This window comes from Silurus meridionalis, chromosome 3 (assembly GCF_014805685.1).
Source record: "Silurus meridionalis isolate SWU-2019-XX chromosome 3, ASM1480568v1, whole genome shotgun sequence".
Lineage (NCBI taxonomy): Eukaryota > Metazoa > Chordata > Actinopteri > Siluriformes > Siluridae > Silurus > Silurus meridionalis.
In genome coordinates, this window is record NC_060886.1 from 23,182,081 (window position 1) to 23,194,157 (window position 12,077).

The window sequence follows — 12,077 nt, forward strand, 5'->3', positions numbered from 1 at the left end:
CCAAACCCATTCAATACCCTATATATACCTACATATATACATCTCACACACACACAAATATATATATTACAGTATGTGCCATAATGTGTGAAGGAAGGATTATTACATTATGACACTATTACAACATAGCACTCATGTACTCATTTCCTCATAACGGAAGCTACCAGTATGTTGCTCCCTGCTCATCCAAGCACAATGTGCAGGTGAGAGAGTAGGAAAGAGAGAAAAAAGAAATAAAAAACCTTTAGGACCAAGCACTTTTGTGTGGCAAGCCAGTAACACCCAGTATTCTCCAGCAGAGAGTGGAAAAAAAGCAGTTCATGTCAAATTGTCGGCAGCCTTTGTTGCTTGTTTTGAATAAAAAATAATAACAATAATCAAAATGATCAGTATCATCATAATCATCAATATAAAAACAAAGAATTTTCTCCAGCTGCTGCAGAGCATTTAACGTGTGCTGCCAAAATCCTTTTTCCTTTCTTTTTTTTTATTCATTAAATTTGAACAAATGATAGAAACCTGAACCATGTCCAACAGCATAGTTTTGTATCTCCATGAATATAAACAGCACAATATAGAAATCGATAAGACATTAGAATTTAGGACACACCAATCTGAATCGAACTCCGATAACATGCATAAGAACACACGTTTTGAAAAGAAAAAAAAAAGGAAAAAAAAGGTCCTACCTGAGGGAATGTGGTTGAGTCCGGACGGCTTGAGAAGCTCCAGAGGCTGCTCTTTACTGGGGAAGCTATCTGCAGGAGACAGAGAGAAGGCGTGCGTTCAGAAAGGATCAACCAGAGTACAGCTGTGTGAAGCATCACACCAGGAGAAACACCCAGGGAGGGCATTAAAGACACATACACTTGAAAGAAGAAAAAGCCGGGGTAAATAATAAGTGAGAGAAACGGCATTATGGAGGAGAAAAGAAAAAAAAAAATAGCCTGTTTGAAAAAGAATGAGCATTTTTGTTCACAACACTAATACTATAACACACAGGGGAATACCAACATGCACGTGAACAAATATAGAGCTCTCGCTAAGAGTCCTGATAGTCAATATCCATGCAAGAATACAAATGAATAAACAATAAACAAACAAACAACCTAAACAAAAGAATGAACGCCTTCGTCAGGTGGATTATTTCTATTTGGGCTCGAGTCACAATTTTCCAATCTGAATAATGAAAACTAAAAATCACCAAACGATGGTGTGTATATATTTATATATACACACACACACACACACACACACACACACACACACTATTTATTTCGAGTTGTGTTTTTCACTGACATTATAACAGCTATAACTTCATGCTCTCTCTCTTTACTTTTAATTCATTTGGTCATGATAATGAGAAACACGCAAACAAAAGATGATCAAAACAAATTCCAGCTTTTCTTGTTAGAAAGCACTGAGAGACAATGGAAACTCAACACTAAACTCGCATATGCCAACTACAGAAATATCAGCATCGTAGAATCGAAGTCTGATTTGTCTGGCACCGTGAACCGCTCAGAGTCATGCTGAATCAGCACCAATCAGAACTGGAGCAAACAGATGGGGGGGGGAAAGAACCCATACAAGCATAGAAACACAACCCCACTCTTCAAACACTGCTTTCACAATAGTGTGAGCAACTCGAAATAAATAAATAAACAAACAAATAGGTAGGAACCCTGACACAGTGATGTGGCTGCCCCTCACACCTACACGCTGAGAGATCGGAGCCTGGAGCAGAAGCTTTCCAAAGCCAGGCAGGTGTTTGACTTCAGCAGAAAGCCTGAAAGGAGCATCAATTATAGTTCACACAGAGTGGGGGGTATGTGCGCATCTAGAACATCAGCAGGTTGTAAGAGGGCAAAAGTGCTCGTTCTCCAGTCGGCAGCCGTTCCAGGCACAGGGCCACAGAGGCGGCTCTACAGGCAGAAGCTCTGAGAAGGAGGAAATACCTTCCACCCTGAGTCTCCTACACAATTGGTTCACCTCCACATGTTGGGAAAAAACATGGCCATTCATGTATTCAGTTCCTTCATGTAATCCTGGATATAAACGATACGGACAGAAGTTTGTGGACATCTGATGATAAATTTGTGTGGAGATTTGTGCTCATTGAGCCACACGGGTGTTTAGTAAAGGCAGGTACTGATGTAGGGTGAAGAGATCTGGGGTGCAGTCAGAGTTCACATTCATCCCAAAGATCTTAAAAGGGTTGAGGTCAGAGCTCTATAGCAGGCCACTCAAGATCTTCCACTCCAACCTTCGAAACCATATCTTCATGGAGCTAATGTCGTGCACAGGAGCATCGTCACGCTGGAACCTGGTTCAAGTGAAGGGAAAACTTTAATGCTCCTGCATGATTGTGTCATTTCGACTTTCTGGAATGGTTTGGGGAAGAACCCAATACTTTGGTCCATATTGTGTATTGAGCATTGGGTTGTAAAGGAGACCCAGAAGCATTAAAGCAAAATGATTCATTTAGTAAATAAAAAATAAATAAATAAAAGGGCGCTTCATCGCTCAAGCTCAAACCTCCAAGTGGTCTGAGCTGCTAAACCTTACAGACACATCTGGCTTCTAGTCACACGAGTGAAAACGAAACTGGTTCCAAACCATTTTTTTTTTTGCCTCTATATCCATTCATACATGGTTTGACATGGCAGTTCCACAAAGCAGGGCAGAACAAGCACCCACACATGTCCTTGTGAAGGAGAAGAAAAAACCACAAAACAAATTCCATGAATATGCAAATTAGAAATGCCTCTAACACTACACACTCCCCACTTCGAACGGTTTACTGGTAGTGAGAGCCTGCATTTGCATATTGCACATGATAGACACTTATATTTTATGTACAGAATAAAATGTCTTATTATTCTAACAAAATAATGCATGACAAATTATTTTGTACAATCCTCTGGAACAGAACTCGAGTACAAAAAAAAACTTTGCCTAGTCCATTTAACTACACACAGAGCACCGTGTTTCCCCACGGACCATTATTACTGACGCACCGCCCGCTAAACTCTGGAGAGCTCTGGACAGGGGAACACACGCTGCAGAATGAGTAAACAGCGGGGGTGAGGAGAAGATTCATATGGAAGCCCGTCTCCGCCATTTTTCTTTAAGCCAGTCGTGCAGCGTGACCCCCTCTGTAGAGCCAGAAAGCTTTATACAGTGAAAATGAAATGGGCTACAATCAATAGAATCGCATGGTATCAAACTGAGCCTCCGATCCCTGGAGAGAACCCTGTCCAACAATCAGCTCCGGCGGAGACGAAACGAGACAGATGAGCAGAGGAGCCTCGTTCATACACCAACGGCTTCAAACTTCAGGCCCACAACATGGTTACCGGTGGATGCACCAGAAATTTTGGATGTTTACAAGAAAAAAAGTCAGAATTGCGAGGGGGGAAAAAGGTCAGAGACAGGCTTCCGTAGATTCAGGCCAAAGAAAATAACAATAAAGTTTCCGAAGTTTGGGATCATTTCAAAATAAAACTAAGAAAACACTGTACAGTGCGTTTATTTCTTTATTTTGTATTTTTATGTTTGCATTTTAATGTAATATGGCAATTAAATGCACTAAATGGGTTTAGTTTTCACATATATTCTTGTATGCAATTTCAGCAATGAAATGTAAATTTTTCAAAAAAGAAAACAAATTACGTGTTTAATGATTCCTTTTTTCCTCTTGTATATTTAGTATTGATCTTTAAAAAAAAAAAAAAAAAGAGGAATTTTAATCTGATTACTCGACTAATCGAATAATCGGTAGAATACTCGATCACTACAATAATCGATAGCTGCAGCTCTGCAATCTACAGAACCCCATGATGATTTTATTAGTGTACAACCATAGAAAAGAAGACACCAAGTGGTCATGCACACACCTGCTATCTAGCAAAGAAATAAGAAGCTTTGGGGTGTGCTTCTAAAATAAACAAGGATCAATGTGATGCAGCCCAATGCAGTACACCTCATCAAAATGTCATCAAACTGTTGTCAAATAACAGCACTTTCTCATCTGTTTATTACAGTCCACAATACAGGTCCTTGTGTAAGATGTCAGCATAAAATTTATCAAGTTCAAGAGTGGATCAATCAAGATAAACCCATCACTCCTATAGCCAGCACTACTGTCAGAACTGATATTATAAAAAGTTAAATCAACACTGACTGGCCAATCAGAACTGAGAATTCAACAATGCTCTGGTATAACAATCTTCCTTAATAACAGATTGTAATGAGGTGTTCAAAAGAGGGATACAAGTAACAAGATAACGAAGAATCCCAGCAAAAGAGAAATCCCAGAGGAGACAATGAAGAACCCCAGCAAAAGTGGAATCCCAGTGAAGATAATGAAGAACCCCAGCAAAAGAGGAATCCCAGAGGAGACAATGAAGAACCCCAGCAAAAGTGGAATCCCAGTGGAGATATTAAAGAACCCCAGCAAAAGTGGAATCCCAGTGAAGATAATGAAGAACCCCAGCAAAAGAGGAATCCCAGTGAAGATAATGAAGAACCCCAGCAAAAGAGGAATCCCAGTGGAGATAATGGACAAACCCAGCAAAAGGGGAATCCCAGTGGAGATAATGGACAAACCCAGCAAAAGAGGAATCCCAGTGGAGATAATGAAGAACCCCAGCAAAAGAGGAATCCCAGTGGAGAAAATGCAGGAGAACCAGCACAAAAGAGGAATCCCAATGGAGAAAATGCAGGAGAACCACAAGAAAGTTCCTGGATTAAGGAACCCTGTTGGAACCACTAAAGGCACAAGTAGAGTCGTGCATCACAGGAAGAGTCAGCTCAAAGTATAAAGCGGCACGACTAGAGGCACAACTACTTTCCGTTTCTCTTTCTGCCTTTTTCCAGCAAAGCCAGACTGCAGGCATGATTAATACATGACGGAACACAAGAGGAATGAAAAATTCAAAAGTGAGCAACCCCCACCCCAGTGGAATGGGTTACTAAAGAAAGATGCCTCCATGCTCCACAGGCAGGCCTAATTTTGCTCTGACAGAGGGAGAAATGAAAAGAAGAGCAGATGGGGGGGGTGCACGATGGAAGCTGGTTAGTTAGGTTTGTGGAGCAGGGCCTTGTTCTCAGGCTTGTCTCACTCCTTGATCTATTTCTGGATGAAGACTCCTCGAACCATAATAGCATTTTAATTAGCCCACCATGCCAGAAGATCCGTCATGCATCACTCAGTGAAAGCCTGCAACTATAATATCAGTAAAAAAACAATGTTCAGTGATCATACAGAAGCAGCGTTACACTGGAGCCACTTTAGATATACAGACTTTGTAGTCTGTGGTACTGCATTTCTGGTGAAAAAACTCAAACTCAAAAAAAAACATGAATATCTATTAAGAATTTGGGAGGCCAGTACTTACCTTCTTAGCCTACTCAAGATAAAGATGCCACTGCTGGGCCCTTAAGCATAGGACCCCTACACATCTTCAACTCCTCAGTTGTATACATGAGATAACCGTAAGTAGCTCTGGATATGGACGTATACCAAATGACATAAATGCATACACTGTTAGTCAAACATTATGACCACATGCCTAAGATTGTGTTTGTCCTCCTTTGGCCGTCAAAACAGTCCTGAGCATCAACAGCATGAACTTCTTCAGCAGTTTGAGCTACAGAAGCTCGTCTGTTTGATCGGACCACACAGGCCAGCCTTCTCTCCCCACGTGCATCAATGAGCCCACGGCCGCCCAGGACCCTGTCGCCGATGCACTACTGTTCCTTCCATGGAGCACCTCTGACAGATACTGACCGCTGCAGACTGGGAACATCCCACAAGAGCTGCAGTTCTGGAGCTGCTCTGACCCAGTCGTCTAGGCGTCACAATTTGTCAAACTCGCTCAAATCTGACACGTCAACTACCGAGTACAAAATGTCGTTTCATACATATTTTATTAAAGGTAAATAAATGCTACAGAATCAGAACATTTAAGAATGAAATGGGGGGGGCAACATGCACATTTCTCATGGAATGTGAAAGTGATATTTAATGCAAATGATTAAACCCCCACCACCCACACCCACTACCCCGAGTCTCTAACAGGTTCCACACTCACTTAGCAAACAATCAGCCATTCTCCAGTGGATCTCTGGCAGCCCATTCTTTTATAGAAACAACATCCGGGATTTCCCACAAGACCGTATTTAAGTAACAAATTTGCTTTTCCAACCTTGCAGACATGAAACTATAGACAGCAGACAAAAAAATTCAAATCTACACTGTCCACATGCGAGATCCCCCTCCTATCTGATTCTACATACACCCATAAACTAAATCAGTCCTGATGCGTTTTCCGAAGAATTGCTGCGACGTTATCAGAGCTGATCTTCAGCACGTGTTTTGGTGTGTTTATGGAAATAAAATCACGCTGTTTTTCATTAGAGCTGCAACACACCCTTTAAAAAATAGAATGCTGATGAATAAATACACCAGAGGACTCAACTGTGTTTTGTGTGTGTGTGTGTGTGTGTGTGTGTGTGTGTGTGTGTGTGTCTGTGTGTGTGTGTGTCACTGAGATGGGAGCCGGGCAGACGGGCAGCCGGTGGCAGATGGCAGAAAGATGACACCAGAGCCTGATGGGCTGGATAAGGAGAAGTCCTTCTGTCTGTGTGGCATCAGAACCACGGTTACACACTGGAACACATTCACAGCCAATCCCAAACAATCAACATGTAGTACGCAGTTACTGAGCGCACAGGTGAATACACCGTCACCCATCATTGTGCAATTACAGTCAGCTCCGTCAAGGCGCTTTTGATATTTTTAGGACTTCTTGATATGTTTAGAAGCAGACAAAATGACGCATGATGGATTGTGAAAGACGACTCCAATTTAAAAAAAGAAAGAAAGAAAGAAAAACGGTCAAGATGATCCAATTATTCTTGAGCAACTCTACAAAACCAAAATCCTGCAGTTCACCTCAAATGGTACTTGCTGCAAATCAGACTGGTGCGTTTCTGCAGAATTTATGTGATCTACTAGTTATTAAATAAAAATCACAAAAAAAACAAAGACAAAACAAGCTCTCAGTTGCCGTGACAATTAAGTGAAATTGCTACCTGAACTAGCCAAATACCCATCCAGCTTCAACTTTAGCAATTAAAGCACTGGTGCAGAAATTGAAAAAAAATCTAATAAAGTTTAGATATAGGGAGGAATTGAAGCGGTGATTTCAGACCGGGCACACGTTTCTTGATACTCGTCAATACATAATAACAATTTGGGGCAATAGTATTATGGAATGTTTTGTTCAGCTCTGTTTGCACTGCTGTTAAGAGCAACGAGCGGAGTGGCGTGAGTGAGCATTAAAAATGCCGTGAGCTGCATTTGTGAGAAAAGTGTAGGCCGTGACAACCAGAAGTGTGTGTGTCTTAGTGCTCAGTGCTCGCAAGAGTAAAGTGCTTAGGGCAGCCAGCTTTGTGTACTTTACTGAAGACAGCATTCTGTCAGGGTTAATTGTATGCACAAGCCAGAGTTCCTTCTCTGGATGCAATCTGTGTGCAGCGACGTACACTAGGTTTAACAAACTGCACTGAAACTGAATATGGAATCTGAGAAATAAATACACAACACACACACGCGCATGAGTGAACAACACATTACCTATTTGTCCTTACGATCCGACACTAAAACAGAAGGATGGACAGGTTGGTTATGTTAAAGAAATGCTAGGAATAAAGACTTGGACGTGGGGCCCAAAGGTCGGCACAAAGAGAAACAGGAGATTAATTACAAATCGTTCAAATCAGTCACCACAAAGCCCTACAGTCACCTTTAACGACACACACAGGCAACAATCCAGTTGTTTTGGTGCGTTCATAAAAATAGCTGTTCGTGATGGCAGTGAACCGGAACATGTTTACAGTGCGGTTGAAGCTTTGAAGTCGGAGACTTTATCAGCCACCCAAAGCTCCTTTTCCAAAAACATGCGATTCTGCGCCATTTCGGCCGCACACATCCCAGAGGACGTGGGAAATGACATCAGAGCTGTTAGACAGGAAAGCAAGACTAATCGTCTATATCTCTGGTAGAGAAGAAACAGGAAATGCCGAAAACTGACAAGCTGGTGGCCCTTTCATTTGCGTCCTTCAGTCTCCTGGATCGTCAACCCAGCCGTTAAGGTTGCACAAGCCAGTGCACTCTTAGTGCCGGTCCCAAGCCAGGATAAATGGGGAGGGTTGCTTTCGAAAGGGGATCCAGCGTAAAATGTGCCAAATCAAATATGTGGATCATGAACCTGAATTTCATACCAGATTTGTCATATCCCGGGTTACCAACGACCGCCACCGGTATCGTTAGCCAACAGCATACCGGTGGAAATTGGGCTACTGGAGGGAGTATTTTGAGAAGCTGATAAAAGAGGAAAATAGAGAGAAAAGGTTGGATGGTATGGAGATGGTGAAGCAGGAAGTGGATAGGAAGAAGTACAGAGGAAGTGAGAGCAGTGATTAAGAGGATTAAGAGTGGAAAGTCGGTAGGACCAGATGACATACAGGTAGAAGCATAGAGATGTTTAAGAGAGATGGCAGTGTAGTTTTTAACCGGGCTGTTCAACAAGATTTTGGAAGGTGAGAGGATGCCGAGGAATGGAGAAGGAGTGTGCTGGTATCGATCTTTAAGAATAAGGGAGATGTGCAGACCTGCAGTAACTACAGGGGAACTACCGTGCAGTAGGAACGACAGACTGGTACAAGGTGGAGGTTGGGCTGCATCAAGGATCAGCTCTGAGCCCTTTTCTGTTTGCAGTGGTTATGGACAGGTTGACGGAGGAGGTCAGACAGGAGTCTTGTTTGTGGCGAGAGTAGGGAGCAGGTTGAAAAGAGCCTGGAAAGATGGAGGTACACGCTGTAGGAATAAAAGTCAGTAGGAGTAAGACAGAATACATGTGTGTGAATGAGAGGGAGGGCAGTGGAGTGGTGCGGTTGCAGGAAGAAGAGGTGGAGAAGGTGGAGAATTTGAAGTACCTGGGGTCAACAGTGCAAAGTAATGGACAGTGTGTTAGAGAAGTGAAGAAAAGAGTGCAGGCAGGGTGGAGTGGGTGGAGAAGAGTGGCAGAAGTGATATGTGATTGAAGGGTATCTGCAAGAGTGGAAGGGAAAGGGAGGTAAGGAAAGACATGCAGGTAGTTGGTTTAAAAGAGGCAGATGTAGGGGACAGGGGGGTATGGAGACGGATGATCCGCTGTGGCGACCCCTAATGGGCAGACGAAAGAAGATCCTCCTGGATCGTTTATTTACTCCACTGCTCGGATGTGCTTTATGCACAGGGGGCATCAAGCATCACAGAGGAGTGAAGGGAAGTTGCTATAAATAGAGCATGAACTGCTGATGACAGGTCTGCCTGAGGTCACCTTGCCTCGATTCTCTGAGAAGCGGCAGGGAAGAAAGAGGCCCGGCTCGAGAACTGCTTATGAATCGCATGGCAATACAGCGCTCTGTAAAACAGCCATGCTTCTGTTCTGGTCGTCTACATCAACTCTCCCTTCTGATGACGTTATTTAAAGGCTGTAAATAATTGTAAATAAGGCACAGAAAAAAAATATTTGTATGAATGAAACATGAATTTATAAATTGTGAATGCATTTATAGTATTAATTTGGTTAATTGTCAAAAGAAAACGACCAGGCCAAGCGTTTTTCACCACCGTAAATGTCTACACAGAGCCCACTAACAATAGGACCTCCTCCCATCCAGTCCCAAACTGTGCAACCCCCTTTTATCCAGGAGGAGATACAGGGACCTTCACAATCGAACCAGCAGGTTCAGGGACAGTTTTTTTTCCCTATAACCATTACCCTACTAAACTCTACACTATAACACCAGAACACGGATGTTTCACTGATGCATTTCTGCTCTCACTGTCATGCAGTATTGCTCTACTATGTACATTCTGTGTTGTCTCTATATAATCATATTTATAACTAGCGTATTTTTCGGACTATAAGCCGCTACTTTTTTTCCTACGTTTTGAACCCCGCGGCTTAAACAACGAAGCGACTAAATTATGGATTTTTCCTGGGCTTTTCCTGGTTTCACAAACTTCATGCCAAAAAACAACCCCATAACATTAGACCAATTAAATTTCCGAACGGAAACGAAAAAACGCACCTTACCTGTGTTCTGAGCTGCACGGCATCGGGAGAAAAACTTCCACCGGTGGTGATTTTTAAACGCACGACAATGCCAAAAGATAAACTCCCGAGAGAAATAATTGTGAAAGGAAGGAGGAAGACAGTGAACAATTACTTTTTTGGTAGGCTACTGTTTAGATACAAGCTGTTGTAACGCGTTGAGTCTGGGTCATGGGAGAGCTCGCTAACTCCAGTTGCAACAGAAATCATATAAGCACAGACCGGTTTCCAAAACTCGTGCTTTTCATTTTTCTTGGCAACAGCGTTATGGGTTAGTCAAAGAAACTTAGAAATGAGCATCGGAAAATAATAAGGACATATTCCTCGGTTTTGCACACATGCAGTAATACCGGAAAAATGTGACTGCAGGCTATTCCCAAAATTCCGCTCTGCTCTTAAAGGAGCCACAACATATTTTACCTATAGACACCTGTGGCTTATAGACAGGTGCGTCTTATTTATATTTAAAATAAAAATCTTTGTAAAATTCAGTGGGTGGGGCTTATATTTGGGTGCTCTTAATAGTCCAGAAATTATGGTATTTATAATTGAGTTTTCATAACCTTTTTTTCGTACCTTTTTTTCCTAGCTAACAAGGTCATCGTTATGACAGAATCAAGTGTAATGGGGCTATAAGACAAAAATAAGAGAATAACCAAAAGTGGTTTTATAAATAGGTTGTAATAACATACACATCCATAACTATTAACAAAAGCAGTTATCAGTCATTCATTACTGGCTAATTTCTGATCCCTAAAATAAAGTGTTACCTATTTGTTTTGTTTGTTCTAGCTCCACTTCTTCCCACTGCATTGAGCTCATACGGCGGATTCAAATGTATAAAAGCCAGATCTCATGACAGGAACGCTGTAGTGAAAACAATGAGATGGTGAATGATGGCTAACAGATACGGTGATGGATGCCCACTCACTGTCGGACCATCCGCTATGACAGAGGAGGTTGACTGACGAGCACCATGCGCTCGCCATCTACCTGCCTCTGCCAGTGCCTTTGTGCCAAGTGCACGGTGCCGGCAGGAACCAAGTGTCTGGCAGGAAGTGTGGCAGTTGGATGTGTAGCGAGGGATGGTCATTTCTCTGCAGCCCCATTGAGAACATAGAGATTCCAACCAAACACACACACACACACACACACACACACACACACACACACACACACACACAACAGGGCTCTGGTTCCCACTGGTATATACTCAACTCTCTGGTATAGCAATCCTCAGCATTCACACACACGCACACACTGATGAAGGTCGTGCCTCTCGTCTGAGTCACGTATGCGAAAGAGAAAAACAAGCTCATTGTCTATAATTAATAGCCAGAACATCGGTTACTTTTTTATTACCTCCTTTGCGAGTCACACACCAAGGAATACAATGCTAAATGATCTCTGTAGCACTTGTTAGGCTTTTCCCAGAACAAATCCTACACAGGGACAAGAGAGACACCGAAGAGCCAAGAGACAGTGAACGAATCACAATCTGGATCTGTAGCACAATAATTCTGGAGCAAAGAAACTTTGAGATTATATTTTTATACGTACATTAAGATGAAATGAGATTGATCTAATTAACATCCCCATTAACTACCCGTTACTGTAATAATAAACGCCACTCTTCTGTATGGATGAGGTCAGAGCTCTATAGCAGGCCACTCAAGATCTTCCACTCCAACACATGAAAACCATATATCTATATATAGAGCTGGCTTTGTGCACAGGGGCATTGTCATGCCGGAACAGGTTTGGGCACCCAGTTTAATAAGTGAAGGAAAAAATGTAAAGTCCCAAGTGGTTAAAGGAAGGTTGCGAGACAACTAGTCGCTCTGGATGAGGACGCCTGCCGAAGGCTGAGATGTTATAATCTATTTAAAAACCATTCCATTGCTG

At 42.3% G+C, this 12,077-nt stretch overlaps 1 protein-coding gene across 4 annotated transcripts in view; it reads right to left on the minus strand.

Annotated features, from left to right (window-relative positions):
- hdac4 (histone deacetylase 4) overlaps positions 1 to 12,077 on the minus strand; it is a 165,824-nt gene that overhangs the window by 98,158 nt on the left and 55,589 nt on the right. For all 4 annotated transcript variants that reach the window (XM_046839337.1, XM_046839320.1, XM_046839328.1 and 1 more), the window contains exon 3: positions 690 to 758. In XM_046839337.1, the coding sequence (XP_046695293.1) occupies positions 690 to 758 (69 nt within the window). The remainder of the gene's footprint in view (positions 1 to 689; positions 759 to 12,077) is intronic.